The sequence below is a fragment of the Struthio camelus genome, chromosome W (assembly GCF_040807025.1).
Source record: "Struthio camelus isolate bStrCam1 chromosome W, bStrCam1.hap1, whole genome shotgun sequence".
Classification (NCBI taxonomy): domain Eukaryota; kingdom Metazoa; phylum Chordata; class Aves; order Struthioniformes; family Struthionidae; genus Struthio; species Struthio camelus.
In genome coordinates, this window is record NC_090981.1 from 40,751,750 (window position 1) to 40,777,016 (window position 25,267).

Below are 25,267 nucleotides of genomic sequence, written 5' to 3' on the forward strand. Positions count from 1 at the left end.
CTTATTTCTTTTGTGTTTTTTGGTTATTTAGTGCAGCGAAAAGTGCAAAATAGGTTGTTTCCTATCTAATTAGTTTTTTTTCAATTAATCTTCAAACAGTAGAAAATTGACAGGTGGAAACTTTAGTTATCAAGAGAAAGCATAACAATTTTTTTCTAAAGTTCAGTGTTAGCTGCCTTTTCATGATCCTTTCTTGTAGTTTCAAACCACGTTTGTCAAAGTAGAGCAGTTTTTTACAGTTACAGAATAAAACGTTAGACATGACAACACTGTAGTAAGTTTAGAAAAGAATACAAAACAGGTCTCGTTAGGGAAAGATGGGATGGAGGAGAAGAATCGCTGTCTTAACCAAAGACACTGGGCATATGTTCGTGCAGGCCCTGGTTAAAATGTATGCTGGTTTAAGCAGGACTGGAGTTGCAACAATAAGTGTAGTGCCTTGTTTACCTATTGCTGTATTAATGATTGCTGGGCAGGTAGTAGATGTACAATATTAACAATTCTGTGGACTGCTGGGGATTTTAAGATGGGTTTTATTTTGAGTAGGATAGAGCTGTAGGATATAACTGATGCCACAGGTACTTTAATTTTTTGATAATATCAAAGAGACTGCTTGCAAATGGTAGTGAGTTTGGGGACTTGGGAATTTGGTATTTGCTCAGAGTTTTTGGCATGGCATACCTTCATATTTTAATTGCCTTCAGGGCTGTACTAAGGAGGGTATTAGCTTATATAGTTTAGAAATGGACTTCAGAAGAAATAAAGTAGTTATTGGAAATGCATAAAAATTTACTGTAAGTCTTTAATGATGAAAGCACACACACTTGAATCATCCTCATTTGGCAACTGAAATAGTCTCAATAGCATAAATAATGATGTGACTTGGTCCTAAAATTCCAGCATTCTTAATACAAGAGGATAATTCCTTAACAAAAGATTGATTTCCATTTGAATATTGAAAAACAAACGAGTTCTTGTTTCTCTAGGATGATGACTTCATATTAAAATAAGTGTGAAAAATCTCATTTAAAATCTGTAGATTTGACATAGCCCCTTTAGCTAGAGTTTATACGTTGGTCCCGAAGAAAAATTACATGAGTAAAAGAATACACATCAATGTATTGCATTGATGTTAAGGTGAATTAACCCCATGTCTTGGGGCATAATTTAGCTCTGTAGTCCTCTCTTTAGTATAACTATTGTCAGTTTTGTATGCTTGAAAACCTACCTACTGTAAACTATATACATTAATTTCCTTTAATTATTATTGGGTTTTTTTCCCCTAGATTATGGGATGATGGAATTATTGATCCAGCTGACACAAGACTGGTTTTGGGCCTCAGTCTCAGCGCAGCACTAAATGCACCTACTAAGAAGACAGAATTTGGGGTTTTCAGAATGTAATATAAACGTGTACTACATGTCAGAATTACTTGTGTATATTTTTAGTTGGGGCTAGAGCGCAAACTAACAACAATGTTGAGATGTTTTACACTGATTAAAAAATAAAGATTTATACAATACTATTTCGGAGGGAAGTGTCCTAATTATGTATTTTCACTGAATAATCCTCACGCTGTTTTTTAGTGCTTTAACACTGATTTCAGGTCAGTCACTGGTAGTGCTTGTGTGACACCAACAGTGTCGTCCATTTGGTGAATAACTTGTAACTTCTGACATTGAATTTAATGTTTGACAAGAAACATTCATACTATCTCAAAATAAAATTGTGCAAAATAAAATCTGCAAAATAGGCTGCATATTTACTGCTTATCAGCTCTATTATTTCTTTTAATTCTATTTTGTATGTCTGCCGTAGATGCAATCCAACAAAAAAATCCACATTCACTAGTAAATAATTTTTGCGAAACCTAAGTGCAGTAAGGGCAGCCAGCGAGTTCAACACAGCATGAAATTATAGATTTCATGCAGTTGTTAGCATTTTGGCCTTTCTCTGGCTTTCATCCAAAAAGCATCGCTCTTCTGTGCGATTCCCTGAAGTCAAAACAACAGAGTCTGATGGATGGCTGGCTCTTTCTGGAAGAGCTGGAGATGGCATCCTAACATCTGTGGAAGCTGCAGGTTGCTGAGCACTTTTGAAGGTTGGGCTTGGCTGCTGACATGTTTTAGCACCTTGCTTAGTGGTGTGATCCCTCTGGCAATTTTAGTTACACAGCAGTCTCCCCACATAGATCAGTGCTTGACTTAGAGCACATGCCTGAATGCCACTTTTGGGTTGTTAAAGGGAGTGCTGGAGTGTTCTGTTTAATCTTATTTATTTAGTGTAATTTTGTTGCCGTGTAACGTTTTTACAGAATTCAATGTGTGTAATTTAATTTGTTCTTTTCAGATACATTGTACCTTGTAGAAACTAAATGCCTGGTGCGTACTTTGCCTCTAGGCAAAGGAGGTAAATAAGGAGGTAAATGCTGTGCTAGCTGGGACTAGGAAGGGAATTTTACCTACATCAGGCCTATTGGTGCTCAAATACCAAAGAGATGATGGCTAAATGGCAGGAATATTTTTGACTGAAAACCAAATTCTAGCGCAGTTACCATACTTGGGCAGTGATCCTATCCTGTACTGGCCTATGAGGAGAGGAAAGATTGCTCATAGGAATAATCTTACTAGATAACTTGTCAGTGGTAGTTTTCCCAGACTTGAGGGACAGAGAAGCTCCCCCTTGGTCCCAGGAGGGAGAAGCAAGGTCATATAGCTACCTCTCAGCTGTGTTTCAGGCAGTATGCAAAAGTGAAAATGGAAGAAGTAAATGCTTTAAAATGGAGGGTTTCAACATAGAATAAACAGTGTCCAACGTGTGATGAGCTGTTGGGTCTTTGGTGTAGCCCTATGTTGCCCTAAATGATCAGTTTTCTGTCTCTGACCTTAGAAGAAATCTATCCAAAACACGGTGTGTTCTGCACCATGAGAAAGATCACTTTTGAAAGTCTATGCTTATGTTACTCTGTCATGCTGACATGCATGTTCTTAGTATATTAAATACTTATTCAACAGAGATTAATAATTTAAAATTCTGTAGTAAAATGGCAGTACGGCATAGAGCTGTGTTTTCATGTCACTGCTTCTTGTTCTTATCTCACCACAGGGATTTGTAAAGGTGTTGGTCATGGCCCAGGGAATTCTTCTGAAAATATGATGACGTTCTCTATGATTGCTGGACATTTGAGATGCCTTTGAAAATAGCATATTTTCAAATATGTGCATAAAAAGGCCAATGAGAATAAATAAATCAGCCCCCACCTCCATGATTGCTATTAATGGCTTCCAAAAGAAACACTTTGTATTTCTGTACTTCCTACTGTCAAGTAGCTAGTTCAGTCATCCATAGCCTTCCTGCCCTTAACTCTTTGGGTCATCTTCCTGAGTCCCCAAAGCCATAGGGCCCCCTCTGACTAGTAAGTGATCACTCTTTTGGTGAGACTAGTAATTAAATCATTCCAAGTTGGAGACACTAACTGATAATCCTGACATGCAGACAATGAAAACAGATCTGTTTGTGAGGACTTAAGCCTCTGCGAATGCTAACTCCTTATTGTTTGTTACATCTGAAAGGACAGTTACTTACATTTATCAAAATTTCTTCCTCTAAATATGTGTACAACTCAAGTCAAAACATGTCTCTGAATAAATCAGGCAGTTCTGCCTTAGTAATACCTATCTTTGGAAACATGTTAAACAAATGGCATTCATCAGCACGAGCTCGTTAGCGTGCTATCAGGATGTTCCGGTGAGGGGGAGATACAGAACGAGACCTACATTCAACACAAATGATTCAAAGAATCACTAGTGATTATCACTTCCCCCTTGCCTATGAAAAAGTCTTGGAAAAGCTTTTCACATTAATGTGCTGTGCCTCATACGTGAACGCTTACTATACGTAATGCACACTGGTTATACTGACACTCTGGTGGAAGAAACAGCCCCTTGCACGCTGTCAGTCAGAGATTTGCTGAAAAATCTTGTCTTCTGTGGACGTGCTAGGAGTGAAGTGTAGGACAGCATGTCCGTACCATATTGGATGATGTTGATAGGTGTATTTACACTGAGGCATTATTCCACTTTGTAGGTATTCTCACTTGTGTTTTCATTGCTTACCTGTAGGATCTCTTCCAGATGTTTAATGAATATGAGCAGTACATAAACTACTGCTTTTGAAGAAGGCAGGTATTGCCTGTCTCACAGCCATCCTTTTGAGAATACTGCTGACAAATGGTAGCTTTTGAGTGCCAGTGTAGGGACGTGAGCCGTGACAGCAGAGGCAACTTGAGAGCTATGGGTGACTTTCCAGACTTATTCTACCCATCTCAGGTGTGTATGGTCCCTTCACTGTAGTATCTGAACAGCTCACAACTGTTAATCTATTTACTTATTGGAAAAGATAATACTTAGGATGATACTTTTTTCAGGGCAGAAGTTGAGGAATAAATGAAATGGCTCCCCTTATCAAGCATACCAGCTGTGGAGAACACACGCATAAAGTTCAAGGACCTTGAACGTGGTACTCCAGGCTTCCAGGTGACCTTTCCACTCTCATTTGGCTCATTTGGGGACCACTTTTCTGCACTGTGTGTCTTCCTCCCTCCTGTGAATAGCATCTCTCTTCACCATGGCAAGACCAAGCGTAACCTAGTTCTAGCTTTCTCCATAACTCTAAGGGACATAGTCTATTTAAGAGAGGTCAACATTTGAGTTCATAGAGTTTAAGGGGATTGATATTGTGAGCCTGACAGTGCTTTCAAATGCCCCAGTGGTGGAAGGATGCGGAAAGCTGTGAATGTGGTGGGCTAAGATGCTTGTCTTGTCCCTAGATACTGTTGCAAGTAACTGATAGTGTTTCTTAAATTGCTTGGGCTGAGATGGTGAATTAAGGATGAATTGATCATAGAAACCTGGGGTTAGTTTAACGTGAGGTAGGTAGTCTCAAAGATAGTGTTGGCATTTGTATATCTGCTGTTCTTGTGAGAACCCACCCCTTACTTAAATAGTACTTTTCCAATCTCTTACTCATAGAGATGAATTGGTATCTGCCTCTGAAACAGATATTATCTTTCAAGTATGCCTCTGGACTCTATTGTTACTTCAAATGTGGCAGAACCCTAATTTATCTTAGATTTTCCTTGCTGTTCCAGATTTCAGGCAAAGACATTTCTTGATTCAGAAAACCAGCAATAGTATATTTATTAACTTTTTTTTCCCCCTTAAAGTGAGGTTTATAAATTAAGGCAATTCAGCAAAGCACTTCCAAAAGCTCACTGCTTTTCAGCAAAGCCTTACAGGATCCACTTAAAGCCAGATGTCCACTTTCATGGCTCTGATTCAGTAGAGCACTTGAATAAATGCTTCACACTAATCTCTACAGTCTAGTAGTCATAAAATCTGCCCAACTGTGTGTCTACGTCAAGCCCAAAACTGGAATACATAAATGCATCAAAACTGATGAATGAACCCTATACTGACCCCAATGTTAACAGAAACCTCCGCTGTTTTTCTGCTTTTAGAAGTATGTTCAATCAATCAGTCGTAACAGAGGGGTGTGATTGTGGAAAGCATACATAGTGCAGAACTTTAAAAACGATCCATTTGACATAGAGATGTTGACACTCTGTTTCCTGTTTGTGTCTCATCTGCAATAGCTTTAGTATGTAAGAAGTAAGTTAACTTTGAGAAGCTTGAATTAATAGAGTAACAACCAAGCTTCTCCTATCTGCGCTCTTACTGAATTTTGCCTGGAGTATCTGAGTTGAGTTCTGTGGTGCAGCAGACTCCCTTAATTTGGCATCCAGTTAGTCTTAAAACTGGCTACTGATGCTGTTTTCAAAAAGTGCCTCTGTGTTTTTTCATACTTTTATAAAGTGATTTAGCTTTTTTTCCTTTTTCTTTTTGTTTTACCATGACCCTGCTCTGCTCCTCGATACAATAGTTTCTGACTCTCTTATTTAACATTCAGAAATCCTGCATCCTAAAACATTTTTTCCCCGCAGTGATTGAGACAAAGTCTATAAGAACGACTGAATACGGAGCTGGGTATAATGATATTTGTAGAAACAATGGGAAACAGATATCAGTAGGTAGATACGGAAATGTATAGTTATATATGTAACTATACTTAGATAGAGGCAACGATTTTTGGAGACAGACATTTGTAATTGCCTCCTCAGTAGATAATAATTTTAATGTGGGAACTAAGAACCCAGAGTTTAACTTTTTACTTGGAAGTGCAAATTGGAAAGAAAACAGTGATGTTTTCTAAGCGTCTCTGTGATGTTTTCAACACTGCATGAGTAACCCTCACACTACAGAATATGGCTTGCATTTCAGTCTGGGTTTCACTGAGTCTGCCTTAAAGGCTGAATAGACTATATCTGCCTCTCCATATAAACTATTGTGTTTTTCTTAGTCTATGTTATTTCTTTGCTCTGATATACTTTAGCAGCCCCATCATTTCCAGTACTTCACATGGCTGTGTCTTTGCTCCAGCCCGGGATGTGAGATTTGCCACCAGTGGTTTGACGGCAGACGTTAGCCTTGCCTGAGCAGAACAAGGCTGGGGGATTTATGCAAACACACAGAGGATCTCTATGCCGAAGAGCAATTACAAACAAGACCTTTGCTGAATGTGATGATCAATAGGGAAGTGTGGGAGGAAGTAACAGCAAGAAGTGAACATGCAGCTCTGGAGGCAAGCAACACGATAGCGGGAGAGATCTGAGGCTTTTTATTGCCTCAAACAAAATGACGCTGTTAAAAATTCCTTGTTAAGCCACAGCTCCCTATGGTTCCTTTAAACATTTGCCTTCCCATTTGGAGAATATATCTCTGGGTCTGATTTTTTAAAATACATGTGTATTTTGCCCATGTTGTTTTGCCTTTTCAGGCTCTTCCTGACTACCTTATTAAAATCAGCTATGAGAGTTTTGTTAATGAGGCTTTTCACATTCCTCCTCCTCCTCCCGGGGAGCCCAAGACCAGCTGCTGCTGGCCGGGGGGTGAGGACGGCTGCGTGCCCCTCCAAAGGCTGAGTGCCAGCAGCCACCAGCGCCGGTCCGAGGCGGCGGAGGCAGAGCAGGGGCCTCCGCCAGGGCGAGCGCTGCTCCCTGCTCTGCATCCCCGCGGTAATGCAGGAGTCACACAGCAACACAACATGACTCACGGAAGCTGAACTTCTGCCTCGCCACCCGGCTCTCCCCTGCTTTGGTCTGCCGGTCTTTGTTTTAGCCTCCCAAAGCATCTTGGGGTTTGTGGAGGCAGAGCCTGTGGGACTAAGCTGCGAGGAGGGCATTTGTCACCTTTCTGAGTCTACTTGGCACCCCGACCCCAGCCCCGTACTGTGGCCTCTCTTTGGGTCCTGTGCCAGACAGGCGTGAGGGTGGCCTTGCTGCGGGGAGTGGGTGGGGAGCTGCTGTGGCCTGGACACCTGAACCTCCAAAGGGCCGGCTGCTTCTGGGTCCCCTCCCAGGGGGATTGTGTCCCCTTCCCCTGCCCTGGCTCTGCTGCCGCTAGCCACGGTCCTGCTCTGCAACCTGTTGCTGCTTTTCTTAGTGTTAAGCATTTACAGCCGCTCTCCTGTCTGCCTCCTGCCCTTACAGTGACTGACTGTGGCCTGGGCTGGATATGGGCCTGCTCTTCCACCTTCGCGTTATTTAATGCAAGGGGACGCTTAAGTAGGAAGGCCTGAGCTGAGACTAACACAGCTCTCGTGCGTGTGTGCTGTCCATAGTTTCCCCTTTTGTGATCGTGTTTTTTTCTCCTCTCCAGGACCTGGCCATATATCAGGCACAGGATGGATGGTGCTCACTGAGCAACGGGTCTGTAGTCCAGTGTTTGGCCTCAAGCCCCTTTCTTACAGCTCTGCTGTAAATCCTGATGATTACTTTTATCTTGAGCCTTTTGATGCCACTTTTGATCCTGGTCCTCTGTAATCCTGACCCTTTCTACCCAGGTGCCAGTCCTACCTGTCACCTTCACAGCCTCTTTGTTCAAGCTTCCCACCCCTGCCTGCTGCTTGCTCACTGTCTCCATCTTCCCTCCTTCTCCTTCAGGTTAAGTCTTCCATCCTGCCCCCCTCCCTCATGGCAGTCTGCTTCATCTTAGCCCACAGGCTACTAATTCTCCCTTGTTGCGGACTGCTCCATCAGTTTCCAAGCCTGCTCTCTTTGATGAGCCAAGTTCTTCGGTTTCCTTCTCTGTGTGTCTGCCTGGCTGTGTCTTGCTGCTCCCCGTTCCTGTTCTGCCCGTGTGCCCAAGGGCTGTGTCTCCTGCTCTTCCTGCACAGTGATGGGAGGCACGGGTCTTCTTGACAGCCCTTGTTCCTCAGGAGACCTCCGTGAGGGGAAAGATACAAGAACTTGCGTGCCGGCAGCCCACTTTCTCCTTGCTCTTGTTCTTGAAAATGGCTACTTCTTGGTAAATCAGCCCAAAACTGGCTTGCGCTGAATCTCATTTAAGAAAGTTTAAGCAGGGCAGCTGGTTCTCAGGGACCCTTTCAGCTGGGACAGCTTACCTTTGGCAAAACTGAAGTAGCAGCAGAAAGGGAGTCATTGCCGTCAGAGGTGAGTCGGGCCTCCCTCCCGGCCTTAGAGGCCTCACCATGCTGGACATGGTGGTGGGGGGGGGGAATAGGAGGGGTCGAAGGGGTCGGACCAGGCAATGCCGAGCTGAGCCGAGTCAAGCTGAGCCGAGCTGGGCCAGGCAATGCCAAGCCGAGCTGAGTCGAGCCAAGCCGGGCCGGGCCGGGCAATGCTGAGCTGTGCCGAGCTGAGCTGAGCCGAGCCGAGCTGGGCCCAGCAATGCTGAGCTGAGCTGAGCCGGGCCGGGCACTGCCGAGCCGGGCCGAGCTAAGCCAAGCTGGGGAATGCCGAGTCGAGCCGTGCTGAGCCGGGCCGGGCACTGCCGAGCCGGGCCGAGCTAAGCCAAGCCGGGCACTGCCGATCCGAGCCGGGCCGGGCGCTGCCGCGGCGGGGGGCGGCGGGCGCGGGGGTCGGCCCCGCGGCGGGGGGCGCTGACGCAGGCGGCGCGGGCGCGGCGCCAGGCGGTGGCCGCGGCGCGCTATAAAGCGGCGGCGGCGGCGGCGGCGCTCCAGCACCATGGAGAGCTGCCGGCCGCTGGCGCTGTGCGCCCTGGCCGCCGCCCTGCTGCTGGGCGCCCGCGGGCAGGGGCCGCCCGAGCCGCCGCGCCGCGCCCGCGACCTGAGCCCGGCCGGCGGCGGCGCCTCCCACGAGAAGGAGCTGGTGGGGCCGGGGGGGGCCGGGGGGAGGCGGCGGCGGGGCGGGAGCCCCCTGCGCGGGGAGCGCGCCCTGACGGGGTCTCGGGGTCTCTCGGCAGATCGAGGCGCTGCAGGAGGTGCTGGAGAAGCTGAAGAGCAAGCGGATCCCGCACTACGAGAAGAAGTTCGGGCAGGTCCCCATGGTGAGTGCCCGCCCCGGCCCCGGCCCCGGCCCCGGCCCCGGCCCCGGCCCCGGCCCCGGCCCCGGCCCCGGTCCCCGTCCGGCCCCCGGCCCCGTGCCCGGGCTGCGGCCGGGCCGGGGCGCCGCGCTCAGGGCCGTGTTGCTCCCGACAGTGCGACGCCGGGGAGCAGTGCGCCGTGAGGAAGGGGGCCCGCATCGGGAAGCTCTGCGACTGCCCCCGCGCCACTTCTTGCAACTCTTTCCTCCTCAAGTGCCTGTAGGGGACGCGCCCCGCGACAAACCGGCGGGCGCACAGGGACCGAAATGTTGTTCCTTGCTTCGAAGCGCTGGCCTCGGGGCGGTGGCGGCAACTTCCTGCGGCTTGTTATTCCGAGAAAAGCAGTTAGAAGTCCTCGTGTTGCCAGTGTAACGCCATGTGTGACATCCGACATCCAGGGAGCTGTTGTCCTTCTTCCCCGTCTCCCCCCCACCCCGGCCCCGTTTGATTTTGTCCGTCCCAAGCCCCAGCCTGCACATTGCTATGTAAAGGTGCCGGTAGCGGGAGTTGTGCCGGGGACGTCCGGGAGAAGACCCCCATCCGACTGAGAAGATCCCACCTGGCTAGGTCGGGGCCAAGCTGTGCCGTGCCGGGGGGGGGGGGGGGCCAAGCCGTGCCGGGCCATGCCGGGAGCGGGGCGTTTCCCGGGCTCCTGCGTGCTCCAGCTGGGCTGGCTCCTTCCTGAGGTGGGGAACATCCCTCTGGTGCCTGCCGGAGGGCCTGGGGCAAGGCTGGATTCGGCCCTCAGAGGTAGGTGTGAGGAAGAGAAGCAGAGGAATGCATGAAAAGCACCCTGATCCCCCCTTTTCCCCCTTGCAGCTGGTAACACCCCAGCACACCGTGGGGGACCAGCCATCCTGCAGGCTTCAGGCCGAGAGTCTGACCATGCTCACTGTGCGCTGGAGAAAGTCCGGCATGAAGTACTGGTAGCTTTCAGGGACCTGGTGATAGCCTGGGTGGGGTGGGTGTTGTGGGGATCAGGTGCTTTACCAGAGCCACCGTGGAGAAAACTTAGTCTGGATTCATTGCAAGCTAACGAAGGATGTTCCAGTTGCCTGAAGTAAATTGCTCCCATTTCTACAATGAACTGATGTACATAAATACTTATGTTCTCCACAGGTACACCATGTGTTTCAAAGAAGTCATAACATGTTTTAATCCTTTGTTTGCCACTGTTAATAAAATCATTGTTCTGATGACAGTGCTCTGAAAGAAGTTTTAATTTTGTGCATAGGTATCTCAAGGTACTACTTCAAGGAAAAGCAGAGACTGCTTGCTGGGCTGCTGGGGATGCGCATGCTGTGGGCACCTTGTAGGGAGTGTCCTGGCTCCTTTCCCTGGAAGCATTTGTTGGGTCCTGAGCGGGGCCCAAAGCACAGACTAGAGGGCAGCTCTGCACATACCTGACTAGCAGAGCCAGAGGGAGAGGCTTAGAGTTATTCCTAAATCAGTGCAAGTCCACTGTGCGCTTTAGCCAGGCTGCCACCTCGGTCAGGACAGGGCTGGTGATGGGACACACAGCACCTGGCTCAGCTCCACGAGCTGCCACGCTGCCCCAGGTTGGCTGACCGCGGCCTCCTGCCCCTGCACAGGCCCTGAGGGGCAGCAACACGCAGGGCTGCCTCAGCCCCTGTGTGTCCCGGGGTGGGGGACAGGGTTGGTCCTGGCTGCAGGGCTCAGGCCAGGGGGCCAGCTCCCTGCAAACCATCCCCTGGTGGAGCTGCTTTGCTTTTTATTCCTGGAGAAGAAGGACCACTGAAGTACTTTCTTGGCTTTTCCTGGTGTCGTCTGGTCCCTGGAGGTCTATGCCAGAATCAGCTCCTATTTCTGCCAGCAGGGAGATAAGGGACTGCAAGAGCCACAGTGAGTACTCACTGCCAGACCAAGGGAGATCTGGGCGACAGCATGCCTCCAAGTAGGCTTGATGTCTGGTGCCCAAGAGAGGACAAGTTTGGGTGAGAAACCCAAAAACTTTTGAGAAAAAAAGACTCCTGCAAGGCAGCTTTGCTCCTGAATTGTGAGACCACAAAAAAGAGTCTGCACAAAACAGGCAGAGGAGAAATGACTGCAAAAAAGAGACGTGCCACTGAGGGAGATTTGGGGCCTGGGAAGAGCTCCTCAGGGGTGGGCAGGGGATGGCTTGGTGTGACTCAGGCAGGTCACGGATGTCGAGGTCTGGTGTGAAGCAGCTAAGGCATACCGTGAGTCAGGAGGGTGACAGGAGCCGGGCTGCAAATGCAGGGACCTGAGTTTAGGGAGGAATTAATGGAAAAGGAAGGGCTAGGATGTGGCAGACAGGGACGGAGCTGCAGGATTTTCCAGGTGGAGGTGGCAGCTGGCTGCAGGCTGGGATTTGCCTCCTTGCGGGTGGTGCTGGCCCATGTTACTATGCACATGCAGGGCCAAAGGCATGTTTCAGCTTTTGTAAAATGGTAACAGTACTTCTGGATGGCTTTTTGGTATTGCCCGGAGACACCGTGGAAGCATTTGCTCTTGATTTCTTGTGGAATACTGAAATAATTTTTGTAGCATCATTTTTTTTTTCCTATTGTGGACTGCACGTACATTTGGGTGCTGGCTGCTTTCAGGCATGGAGATGTCGGCTGGCTCCTCCGAGGCCTCTCCGGTACGAAGCCGCTGTGCCTGTGGCTCTGGGGCACTCCGCTTGTTGACTGAGGTCCAGCCCCAGGTACCTCGTCCACCTCAAAGAGCTGAGCGCACTGTAAACCTTCTCAATGTGTAACATTTTAATGAAGTCGTATTTACAAAAAATTGGGCTGAAATGTGCGTTGGCAAGATACGCTCAGCTTGTGCGTTATTCTTTTTGTTCTTATTTTGCCTAATCAAGTGCTCAAAGTTATAAATGTAGTTTAAATAAAGATCAGCTGTATATATCCAAAGCCCAACTTAAAGAAACTGGGACTTCTAAATTGTCTCATTCACTTGCATGATGTTTTCATTATGACAGTCAGTACTGACTGCCCTAACCTGGGAGCTCTCTTACCCCTTAGGTTAAATTTATACCATTTACATCACATTGCAGTGGCAAACGTTTCTATTGCACGAAGAAAGCATGTCAGCAAAGAAACCTGTGTTCTAACAGTCTGGATGCTCCTGCCCCTGCCCGGCCACACGCGCTCTTGGCCCTGGCCCCGGTGCTGGTATGAAAAATTTTGGGGTTTGAGAGCTGGGTGGCAATAAGAAGCTTTTCCCTTCTCCTTTTGCCTGAGGAAAGGATCAGGCAAGCTGTATTTGAATTCTGATCGCTCTTAAAACGATCGAGTTTTCTACAGCAGAAAGCCAATGTTTCCTTCCCTATCGGTTACCATCTACCTCAGTTAAGCAACCTCATGTTTCCCAAACATGGGCAAAGAATTTCTTTTTTCCTGATTTACCAAAAGGTGTGCACTGACCGCCAGTGTCCTCAGAGCTCTTCTCTGTTTTTGAAATAGAGTAGCAGAGGTAATACATTGTGTGACACATTGCCACGCAAAATAGCAGTGCTTTTGTCGTTTACTCTCGTCTTATCTTCGCTTTCATGGTTCTTACAATATTTTGGTCTCACAAACATTTTATCCATCTGACAATTCATTGGGAAAATCAAAGGCACAGCGGTCAGACGAAAACAAATCCAGTCTGGAGAATATGACACACAGAAGGAAGACTTAGAATTCATCAGCAATACATCCCATAGGGACACCTGCATGCGAAGCCAAAAATAATGGAAGGAAGCTGCTTGCACGGGTCACGGTAGGTGATGGTCCAGGTATCTAGTTTACACAGCTATGAATCCAGTGATATCATTTTGAGTAAGAAGGGCCTGCTGTTACTAACACAGATTGTAGTGTCGGATTGCCAGATGATTTAAACCATTAATAATTTAATCTGACATGAGCAGCTCCTTTGTGTCGATAATCAATGTGATAACAGCGTCCCATCCAGCAGCCAAGTGGATAGTAACATCCTTCAGAAGAAAACAAATTAGAGAAATTGTTTGGAAGGTTTGATATCATGGTAGGCAGTATCATGCATGTACCTACCTCCTTTCCACAAGTAATCCAGTAAATCTCAACTTCTAGATAGCTCAGTTTCATGCATGCAGCCTATCAAGGTCTAACTATATAGAGCAACTATGGCCAGGAAAATGGAGGAACGGGGCATTTCATTTGAGCATCAGATTAAAAGTAGATAGACTTCTGACCCCTGGATTTTAAGAATGCTCCCAAACATTGGCCGTTTTGTTTTATGTATCCATCTTCTTACAACGGCAGTGCCAGAGGACAACGCAGGCTTGAAAAGGGTTAACTCACATTTCCCCTAGCTAGAAGAAAGAGGTGGTTGAACTAGCTAGCTGGAGGACGACAGCAGGGGCTTCTCCTATTTGTGAATTCATAGACTTCATTTCACATGTTTGAATATCTAAAGGAACATTCATTTGCTTGTGTTTCACATTAATTTGTGGCTTTGCTGCTGAAATTGCTAAGAAGAAAACAGGCATACATAACAGCTGCTTGAATCATCTAAATGGCATATTGCTTGGATTACTTTCTGTGGTACCAGCTGGGCACGGCATTAGATCGCTGAGAAGTTAAAATAACAGGCAGCGTTTCAGCCCCTGCAATTGCCCTTTGGCTCTCGTACCTGAACTGCCCGATTACAGGTCTGCAACTGCGTCTGTACCTAGGGCTGCTTGATGCCGCCTGACTCACCGTGCGGCGCCCCGCCGGGCTCAGGGTTGCTCAGTGCAGAGACGCTGCTCAACAGCTTCGTCTCGCTCACCTCCCCGGGCAACGCTTCCCGGTCACATCCGATGCCGCGCTGGCCGGGAGCTCGGCGAGCCTGCTCCTCCTCAATATTTACCAGCTCTCCGACTTTAAAATGTGCTGCGGAAAAAAGTTATGTGCCTCAGTAATGCACGTTTTCTCTGTAACTCCCTGGTGCATTTTTTTTTTTTACTTATTGCTGCTTCTTCTCCTTCATGTCTTTTTGATCATGTCAGTGATGTTTCTTTCCTTTCCTGTGTCCCGCTTGGTGGGCGCTGAGGCTGCCTTTCCGTCGTAGGGTGCACTGCAGGTGAGTGTGGCCAAACCCTTACAAATAAATTACCCTGTTTTCAGTTTCTGTGTGCTTTCCTGTGGGTTTTTTTTCCCCAAGTACACATCTTTGCAGTCAACAATTTAAACATGAGCAGGAGAGATGTCTTGATCCTGTGCAATGTTCCTAATCTGCTCCTTCCTTCACACAGAAGTAATTTCTACTGAAAGGAAAGACAAGCATTTAAACAGACTGTTTAGTCAGCTGGAAATGGAAGATTTCTCATTACAGTGGTGGGACCATGAGTGCATGAATCACAGAGTGACCTCATTCAGCAAAACTAAAGAAAGTAATACATACTTAGCTGCCCTACTCTTTCAGAGTCATGGACCGACGGAGTTTTAAGAAAATGATAACTGCTACCATCCGAACGGCTGCGCTCCCCATTCGTCTTGGCTGGGAGGAAGGGACACGAACTCTCGCTCTCAAGCAGAATTCAGAAGGGTTTTGCACGTGCAGGTTTGTTATTACCTTATGAGAAAAGAAGTTGCACAAGAAGTGGCAATCTTGTATCATCAGCTCGAAGGAAGAATAAGCAGCTATATAAGATAGAATGGCAGGTCCCAGTGAGATTTGTGGAAAAATTCCCAGTGCGTTGAACAGTGCTAGTATTTTATACGTGGTGTGTGTACAGCTTGTCCGTGAGCAAAGAACCAGGTGAACTTTTTGACAGGTTTTATTTCCAGTTTCTTTCCTATGCTCCATTTTTTCTATTGTTTCGACAAGTCCTGAGATGGCTATGATGTCATGCTTGTTGCAGAAATTTGTCTTTAAACTAGTGTGACTCATCTGGAGAGGAAATTCAGATTGGCTTGACATGAAATACAGAAAGTAACTCCCCTTTGAATTTTGCTCACTGGCAGGGAATGAAAGTCTTATTGGTAAAGACTGTTTTCAGGCAGGTTGTATATCACGTCCCATAAAATGATCCGCTCCTGGCTATAAATAACTGTGTTCAGACACTTAGATACTGCAGTAACGAGGCTACACCATCACTTACACTGAACGCAGAATACATCTATTTCTGCTCCAAAATGTGTCTTGTCAGCTACTAGAAAAAAATCAACTCCTCTCATTAATACTATTAAAACAGAAAGTGTAGGCATAAATTGGAGGACTGGATTTTTGTTTTTGTTATGACATTTTAATAACTGGCTAGATTGAAGCCATCGGTTAATGTCCTTAATTAATAAGAACGCCTTAGTCAAATTAATTAGCCTGGAGGGTGGATTTGGGTTGCCCCTCCTCCAGGCTGCCCAGGGCCCCGGCATCACCCTGGGCTGCCACAGGCCCCTTCTTTAGCTCCTGCCCTTCAGTTTTTAGGGCTGCCTCCGTTGGCGGGTCCATCTCAGGGCGCTGATCCCTGATGCTGCGGCTCCTCTTAGGCGCCCTTTGCTGGGGGCAAGCCAGCTTCCCTGCTTGGCGCCGTAGCAATTTTATATTTACACCCTGTGTGCACACCCCGGTATGGCATCAGGGAGGTTTTGTCGGTGAAAAATGATTTAATTTCATCAAGTATTTGTCAGGTTAGCTGCAGGATAATGGCTGCCTTGCTTATACACAAAATCTCTATCCAGATTAGGTATGTTTATTATAGTAATCAGTGCCTGCCAGTTATTTATAGTATCTCATCAGAGATTAGGGAGAACATGAAATCCTACTTTTACTGGTATCAGCAGCAACTTTTGGCTGATGCTGGTGGGTCTGGATTTCATTAAGAGCATTTTGTGAGGATGAGTAAGGATCTGTACCCTCCTCGGAGAGGAGGGAAAGCCGAGGCACGCATGGATTATATGTGTTTTGCTCAGAAAGAAATAGAGGTCTCCAGGCTGTGAGCCCCATGTTGGGACCATTAGATATATTGCCTCATCGGTTAAAAAAGACGACTCATTATTTTCTGCTTGTGTAGCAGCTACGGAAAGAACATCGTAACATTTTTACATGCTGGTTATTTAGACAGAGTTCTCAGGTCTGTCCCCACCAGCTCGCGGCGCCTGCACTGCGCCACCGCGGACACGTGTCTCTCATTTTCGGATCCGTCCTTTCCAGTGCCGCCACCACGAAGAAAGCTGTAAGCTTTCTTTAAAGTGCTCTGGAGGACTGCTAGTGGGTGACAGCAGCCGCCCCGGGCCCCCCACGGGCGGGAAGCCAAGGCCCCCGCCTCCCGCCCCGGGACGGCGGCTCCCCGGTGCCCCGGCCCGCGGGGGCGGCTGGCGGTGCAGGCACGGCTCCCGTCCCCGTCCCGCGGCCCCGCGGGCGCCTGGCAAGCCGGGGGCCGGGCAGCCCTGCCGGGGCGCGATCTGCGCCCGCGCCGCTGCCTGCAGACAAGGGGAAGAACACGCTGACTTTTCTCCGCCTTTTCATCTCATTTGATTTGTTGGCGCCCGAGACCCCCGCTGTAATTAATATGTCAAGCAAAGCTGGGTTATCTGAAACAATGTCTTGGAAACTGAGGGAAAAAAAAGGTCAAGATTAAGGGATTTATAGTGCAATTTTTGCTATGCGCTGTACAGTTTGAATCTCTTAGGAGCGGCTGGCTGCAGCTCGTGACACGCTGCGCTTTCCCGCAAACACCTCACCTTGCTTCTCGCCCTAAACTAGACAGGGCTGAGGCTGACGGGGCCATCTCGTGCTGCTCTTTGCTTACAGAAATATGCCATGGAGGGACAATACCTTCGGCCCATGAAGAAAAGCTGAATGTAGGAGCAATTTTGCAGAGTCCTTGTGGTTTTGGGGGTGTTGTGAGACTGGGTTTGGGGAAAGGTGAGTGCTCCTGGCGTGTCCAGAGGCTCCTCGGGTGATAAATAATTGTGCTCATCTCTTTTAAGACGGCTGCGTTTTGTGAGGAAGGAAATTATTTTCCTGTGGATGTGCAAGGTTAGGAAATCACGTTCTTTGAGTCTACGTGGAGGAAAAGCAAGCGTATAAAATGCTGAATGCCGCACCCTACTGTTTCCAGTAGTACTTCACTCGTCAGCTGCTTGCTTTAGCAGGTGACCTCCTCCTTCACACCCGTAAGAGTGCCCGATCGCTAGGGCTCCTTCCGGCGAGTACGGCAAGGTTTCGGGGACGCCGAGGCAGGATTTGTGTGCCACGGCGGCTGCTGCCAGCTGGGTGTTGCAGCAAGCCGCCTGCGAGGGGGGCGACAGGAGGCGACCGGTGCTGATGCCGTTTCTGTCTCCTCGGCCTTTTGAATGACCGGTGAACCCAAACCAGACCTCTGGGGTCCTCTGGGAGGAAACGCACAGCGGCGGGGAGGCGAAGGGCTGGCTATTACCAGGCGCCGCGTGCCGTCCACCCACTGCAGGACGTGGAGATGCAGTTAAAGACACCTTCTCCTTGGGGTGCCTGTCCGCGCAGCGTGGTGGCTACTTCTGGTGCGCAGTTGCAGGCGCTTGGGCAAGCCGGGGCGGATCTGCTCAGCCGCCGGGGCAGGGAACCCTGCCCAGCCGCCTTGCACGGGGCGCTCGCCCCACGGCTCGTTTGTGGTGGCAGAAACTGCCCTTCGCCCTCCTGGATTTATGCAGCGGGATGTTTTTGAGATGAGGCTTTCCAGGCGGCCCTCCCAAATTTCCATGGCTCCCCCAAACTGCCCACATCACCTGCTGTCGACACCTTCCCACGCGTCGCCTGGTGCTTCCCCGGTGGAGCGATGCCGAAGGAGAACGTGTGCCTGAACCGAGGAGCGCCCCTCGGGGTGGGGGCAGGAATGGCTCTTCCCCACCCCTGGGCGCAGGTGTCAGGCTGCACCAGCCCGGCCCCCGGCCCCCGGCTCCCCATGCCGGCGCCCAGCGCCAGCCGCGGCCGCAGCACCAGGAGGCCGTGACCACCAGGCAGCTGCCGCCCAGCCGGGGGGGAGGGCGATCTAGCACCACGGGACGGTCTCGGCCAGAGCGGTCCTCCTGCGGGGAAGCGGTGATAAGCAGCGCACGCCCGTCGCCTCGGGACGGGGTGCGTGTCACAGGTGTTTTGTGCTGTTAAGCCAACTGACAAGTCAAAAGACGTTTGCCGGTGCGGCTAGGCTGACACTGAGCCGCGGTCTGCTCGGAAGATGGGTCGGTCTTTTCCTCCCTCGCAGCGAGGGCTGCGGAAACACGCAGCGTTGGCTCGCCCCCGCGCCTCTCCTTCGCCAGGTCCTGCTGCAGGAGCCCGTAGCAGGACGCGGCTGTACACACACGCGGCTGTGCACGCACACGGCTGAACACGGCCCCCTCAAAGGTAACACGTTTGTAGGGGCTCCCCCCAGCCCCACCACGGCAGGCCTGGACTTCCCAAAGGTCTCTCTCTTTTTCTCAGCTTCTCCCCGTGGCTGCTCAGCACCCTCCTCTGGAGACGCAGAGCGCGACGGGGAGCCAGGAGGCCCCGGGAGAGGACGGTGCCGGGGCAGGCAGGGCCCGACTCCCTCTCCCGCAGGTGCGGGATCCCCTTTGCTCTCCCTCGCTGGCCAGCGGCTCCCAGAGCGGCAGTCCCGGCTTGGGAAGAGAGCTGCCTTACCTGCAAGGGCTGCAGGTGGCACTGTTCATTAACCAGAAGCTTGAACCAGAACTTTTTTTATTAACTAGGAGGTCGACGGGATTGGTGTGGAAGAGCAGGTAGGTAGGAGGGAGAAGCTGCTGGTGTCGGTGGGGAAGGTCGCCCCGATGGAGGCCGGGTCCCCGCAGGGTCCAGTGGGGCGAGGGGAAAGCACACTGAGCCTTAAAGCCCTGGAGTTTGGGTTTGCTAAACTTCAGTAGCTCTGTTGAACTCTGATTTTTTTGCTCCAGGAAACCCAGAAGGTCTGGTCTTTCACCGAGGCCTGTGGATACAGGGCAGAATTGCGCACAGGCCCCTCGTACTCCAGAAGTCGGGAATTCTAGCTCCTGCGGCTCCTCGATCTGCCTGCCCTGGCCCTCAGAGACTTTGGCCTGTGGATGACTCGGTTCTACACAGTGCTGACAACACTGCAGTGACAAAGGCAGCACGCCGCGTGTGACCCTGCAAGACCAACATTTGTCTTTCTTTCAGTCTTCCCTGAGGGGACAATTCTTTTTGCACAGTGATTTATGGCTTTTGTTTTTCCACGTACGCTCCCAGCAACGCGTTTTGCAATAGCGAAAGCAGGGCCAAGTGGCGTGCCTTGCAGTTGGAGCAGAAAGGTAGGAGGCATCTCTGCCGGTAAGGAGACTGCCTCTGGGGAACCTGCAGTTTTACCTGCTCAGGGGGACAGATGAAGGGCGATAGTGGACAGTAGTTGAGTTCCCACTCTGCATTGATACTCCAGGTATAAGAGCTGCTGAGGTAGCTGTAACAGTGCTAAAACCCTGCCCCTGGCCTGCTCAGCCTAACGCAGGCTTACACCTCAGCACAGGCTGAGGCACAGGCCTCATCATGTACCTGTGCGCGACATATGCTTTTAAGCTTTTGTTTGGCTGGTAGTTGCAGCTGTGGGTAGTCTCTTGCTGACATACAGGATTTCTAAGTAAGTTATTGGCTTGTTAAGATGAAGTTGGTGTTGATATGAGAACTGGTGTGGAACCAGGACAAGGCGATCTGACACTAGGCTGATTTCATTGCAAGAGGAGAAGAACCACCTGTCACGGTCCTGTCTCTCCCACCAACGAGCACGGCCCCTGGCCACGGACCCATTTCACTCAAGCGAGTGAGTGAGTCGATGCATTAATCGCCAGTGTGAGGTATCGTCACCCGCAGCTTATTGTGCTTCACTATACTTGGACATAATATACACTCATCAGCAAACATTTCTAGTTTCCTTGCCTCTATTCTCTGCAGTTGTCTTGATCCCATAAAACCACAGCGCTGGTGCAGTCACTCTTGCCCCAAGGCAAAGCTCTGCGCTGAGATTAGCCCCAGCTGAGGCTGAACCCAGCAGGGAGGGAGGAGGTAATTTGGGGAAGCAGGGTAATTGCAGGGGCACCTCTCCCTACCTCACATCACCTGGGAATGTAGGTTTTTAGTTTGCACAGTAGAGATGCGAGTGCTTGCTGAGAGCCTGATCTGTAAGCGCTTTGTTGTGAAGTGCGGTGGGTGTTTGAACAACCTGGTTATCATCCCTGCGGCATGTGGTGTGGCTCCTGCTCCCTGGCTGGACAAACTGCCTTTTCTAAACCCCTTTGGTGAGTGTGGAAGTGGCCTTTGTGCTCTTTTGGAAATAAGTAGTGCCTGATCCACAGTGTTATTGGGGATATAGGGGAAAGGAAACTACAGCCCTCTTGCCTCTGCTATGGGATTTTCCTGGGAGAGCTAGAGGTTAAGGAAGAGGTTTGTTTGGCAGTTGGCCCCTGTCACCCGGCCTGGAGCTGGGAGCGCTCGGTGGAGGGGACACCTCTTTGTGCTCGGGCTCCCCCTTGGCCTGCCGCAGCCCCTCTGGAGCAGCAGGAGTGGGCCTGGGGTGCAAGGCCCTGATCATGTGGTCCGGGGACTTTTTTATTTATTTTTGTTTAAACCTTCTTAAAGACTCTAAAATAGATATAGACCCCCCTCTTTCTCAGGAACTCCTGCTGTTCGGCAGTGCTGGCACCCTTTTCCTGCATGCCGTTCAGCCACGTCCCCTTTTCATCCACCAAGACTTCCTTTTGACAGAAACCCAGTCTTTACTCCATAACTAAATGAATGAGCAGCCTGAAACTTGCTGTCTGCAAATGTTTGATTTCACTCAGGTTTCCTTGCCTGACCGTCAGGAGAGTGAATAGCGAGGAACCTGCTCAAACAAAGCTCTGTTTAAAGCGTGCCCATCCCCGTGCCGCTGCGGTGGCTCCCGTGGCTGTGTCCTTGAACGGCTGCAGCAGCGAGACAGGGTCCCCCGGCCTCGCTGCCCCGCGGTGGCCGTCTGGGCATGAACGTGCAGCTCGTGCTTCTGCTCGTCCCACGGGTCCTTTTGTGCTGGGGGTCCTGTGCCGGGCGGGCTGAGCCGCTTCGCGCACTGTTGCCCAACGGTGTGTGCTGCGAGGAGGTTTCCGGGTGGCCGAAGGGAGAGGAAAGGGCCCAGGCTCGCGGTGGAAAGGGGGTGCTGTGTCCCTGCCAACCCTTGTGGCCATCCAGCGGTGGCCTGCACCCCAAAAATGTCTTTTGCTTTGTAACGTTATCAAAAGATGTTGCATGGTGTAGTCTGACTTTCTAAAGCGTGTCTTTATCAGTACTACCAAAAGCATGCCCTCTATCGGCGTTTGCTCGAGAGTCAAACTTGGAAATGAAACGCAGCCTTTCAGGAGGGAAGTCGGTGGCTGCGGCCATGCGCTCTGCTCCGTCTCAAAAACGGTGACGCTCTGCGTGGGCGAACAGTTGGGGAGGAACGTTGCCAAGTTCTGCGTATCTTTGGCAGCAGATTCTTAACTACGGCTTCTGGAGGGGGATAACTTTGTTTTCTTGTAATATTCTGTTTCTTGTGATGAACAGAAATGGTTATGCTGCAGTGTTATATCAGGAACTCCCACTGAAGGGCAGCAGTGGCCTTCTCAAATAATTCTGCCATCACTAGGTGAAATAGCAGACCATAAATGAAGCGTTTAGAGTAAAGCTATTCAAATATCGTGCTACTCTTAGCCTAGTTTGGACACCTTTCCAATCACTATATAAACACATACTGTATCTACACTTTTGCATTTACAGTGAAGCAACCTATTATCATAATGACAATAATCACCCTGACTACTGAATATGTTAAAAACAAAAACATGAGGTACAGTTAGAACAAGCAGCAACACCCTTCCCCTAAAATGAGGGATCTATCCATGGTTTTACAAATCTGTGGGTGTGGAGACCAGACATTAACCCATCTTTTCCAGTACATCTGGTTTGATGTACAAAATCTGTGTGTGTGGGTTCTGTAGGCCTCATATGCTTTCTGTGAGGGCGTGGGTCTTGCCAGGCCGTTGTCTTGCAGTGACAAGAGTAACCTGTCATCAGAAGGAGAGCAAATGCTGTAGCAACACTAGCTGATTCGGGTCTCAAAAGTGTGGACTGTAGACATGTGACGGCACGGTTTGTACCTCGCGAACGGAGCGCTCCTCAGCCCTTTGCGTGACCGGCACCCTCATGGAGCTGATGAAACTGGAACTTGTTTCATGCTCTTTAGCTGTAGCTATCAAAAACTTCTGTCTTTCCAACCCTTATTTATGGCAATTGCCCCATTGAAATCAAGGGCCAGAGATTCCTACTTCTGATTTTGCTGAAGAGTTTTTGAGCAGTACCTCCCGAGATCACTAGTGCCCTCACACCACATGTACTTTTTTGTTTGTCTTACGGGGTATTGTCAAGCAGGTTAGCTCTTCCCCGGGATACATCCGCTCCAGTGGCAATATTGAGATATACTCGCGCTCCAGCTGCGTGTCTGTTATATAATAGAGCTGCCAAGTTCAACAGTTCTGGAGCCTTATTTAGACTCTATTGATTGCAGGTTTTAAAAAAAATCCTGAATTTTATGTCTGACAAAAATCAGCTCTGAAGTCAGACAACCAAAGAAGTCAAAGGGAGACCCCAAGTCTAGTTTATGTGGCCTCATACAGAAATAGCGGTGTGCAGCTGCTGAAGGATCCCTACAAAAGCAGCGCTGGGAGGACCACCAGTCGTTTTACAAGGAGCTGGTTTGTGTGGAGGAGGTGGTTGCTGCTGAAGCAATTGCAACAAGCAGCACAGAGGCCGATTGGGCTCTAACCCTTGGGTAACCACTTCTTAAAGCATATCTTCATAATTGGCAGCCTGTAAGCTGTTTTAAAACTGCCTCTTTGATATTGTAGGTACGTAAATATATTTTTCTCAAATAGCAATTGCAAACTGAACAATTGCTAGAAGCATATAAAATATCGTCACCGATTCACAGCTGATACCTGCAACTCCGTTTTGTCCTCGTGTGTGTTTCTGCTGCCCCTAACTTGAGTAACGGGTAAAGTGCCCTTCTGGCGTTCCTGAAACTCGTTTACAAGATCTCATCGTTTGGGTATCCGCTCTTTTGAGTTTTTGAATCTTGGAAGAGTAGAGGAAAGCGGTTGTAATGCTGATTGCCCATTAAGGCCTACGCAGAAAGGGAAGGGGATATTTTAAAGCAAGCTAATTTTTCCTCTTATCCACGAGTTGACGGATGGTTAAAGAAAACTAAGCAAACATCATAATAAGCCTCAATTACTTTAATCCACAAAGTGCTGTCATAGTTAATTGCTATGCATGTCTCATGCAGCTGGAATATAATTACTGTTTTCTCACTAAAGCGTCGTTGTGGATAACTCACTGAAACATCTGCTCTAGGCATCTGAATGGTCCAAAGAGCGCAGGAGATGGTAAGGCGGTAAGTTTGTCTGTCTGTCTGTTTTCCTTTTCCTTCCCTCTGCTCTGCAGAGATCGCTGTTGAAACGACGACGTTAGCTCAGCTGCCGCGCTGACCGGCACAGCTCCATCTCGGCCGTCCTTGCGGTGGCAGCAGCTTACCGAGGGAAGGGGGCAGCGCAGATGCTGCCAGGTGGGGCTGGAAGGAGAAGCCCTCTGGGCTCGGCAGGACAGTGCGCACCAGGCCGTGGCGTTTCGGGTGGTGGGGAGCGGGGTAAGGCCGCCGTGGGGAGGGTGGAGGTGCCCGGGCTGGGCTCCGGCTGCCGTGAGGCAAGGAGCGAGCAGGGCGGCCCACCGCTGCCGTCTCGGGGCTGGGCGCTGCTGGGTGAGGAGCGACCTCCGAGGAGGTAGCAGGGCTGGGGGAGGCTGGCACGGCCCTCTCCTACGCACCTCCTCTCCCCGGGCTCCTGCCTTGCTGTCCATCCTGCCAAAACATTCGGAGAGGCCCGGGGTTGTTATAGCTAAAAGACGGTACTCTTCTTCTTCCACATCTAACAACTGCCACATCCAGTCATCGAGACTTTTTGAGATGATTGCTAGTACTGAATTTTGCCTAACTGGTGTCCAAGACATACGTGAAGGGGTGGATCTATGTCACGGTCATTTCCAAGGGGCGCCAGAGCTGATCATTCAGGGTGCAGGGGTGGGACCCCTCTATACGGGCGTAACGGGGAACCGGCTGTTCCTCGCTCTGTCCAGGGCGACCTGACGGGTGCTGCTCACCTTGATGGTGTGGCTCGTGGCCCCTCGCGCCCGGGCTGCCAGCGGTTGCCGTCCTGCGTCGGGCACGGCGTCGGACCCCAGCGCGCAGGAGCTTCGGCGCCGTTGTCCACAGCCCGGTTATCTTCCCTGCGAAGGCAACGCGCTCGACCGCTTGTGTGATCAGGGAGGGACAGGGAGAAAGCAGATAGGCTCTGCACTAGATCTGCCCCAAAAGTTGCTTTTTTTAAAGTCACAGTGGCAACGCCTGAAGGCGCTGAGGGAAGCTGATCGCTGCAGCCTTCACAACCCAGGCAGCGACGCGCGCGGCTGATGCGGGAGCCTGCATCCCTTGTCCCCTCCGAGTGCAGGGCAGAGAGCAGCCGAAAGCACTAATAGCCCAGTGTGTTGCCTCTCAAAGTGATACCTGTTCCTTTTGAAGAAGGACTGGGCCATTGATGACTCTTAGTGCAAAATAAGAGGCTTTTTTTTCCTGTGCCTGCTTGTTCCTGCATGGATTTTGTGAGAAAGGCCATCCTTTCTTCAAAGGGGTTATAAATTAAGTCCCTGGGTATTTTTTCAGTATGTTTCCCTGCTGAGGCATGCAAAGGCAGGACTGGGATCAGTACAGATGTAGAAAAAGCACAAGCTGCACTGAAAAATCCCAGCTTTTCAGGCTGCAACCACATCTCCTCGG

The 25,267-nt window shown here is 49.7% G+C and overlaps 2 protein-coding genes across 4 annotated transcripts in view; both read left to right on the plus strand.

The window, feature by feature from the left end:
- The window catches only part of LOC104152980 (methylcrotonyl-CoA carboxylase subunit 2), a 38,938-nt gene extending 37,412 nt beyond the window's left edge, over positions 1 to 1,526 (plus strand). For all 3 annotated transcript variants that reach the window (XM_068925444.1, XM_068925445.1, XM_068925446.1), the window contains exon 17: positions 1,287 to 1,526. In XM_068925444.1, the coding sequence (XP_068781545.1) occupies positions 1,287 to 1,404 (118 nt within the window). In that variant the 3' untranslated portion in view covers positions 1,405 to 1,526. The remainder of the gene's footprint in view (positions 1 to 1,286) is intronic.
- A 7,578-nt stretch (positions 1,527 to 9,104) lies between these two features.
- On the plus strand, positions 9,105 to 10,040 carry LOC138064217 (cocaine- and amphetamine-regulated transcript protein). Its single transcript, XM_068925870.1, has 3 exons — positions 9,105 to 9,248; positions 9,343 to 9,426; positions 9,578 to 10,040. Exons 1-3 carry the CDS (start codon positions 9,105 to 9,107, stop codon positions 9,683 to 9,685), a joined length of 336 nt encoding a protein of 111 aa, XP_068781971.1. The 3' UTR covers positions 9,686 to 10,040.
- Positions 10,041 to 25,267: the final 15,227 nt, after the last annotated feature.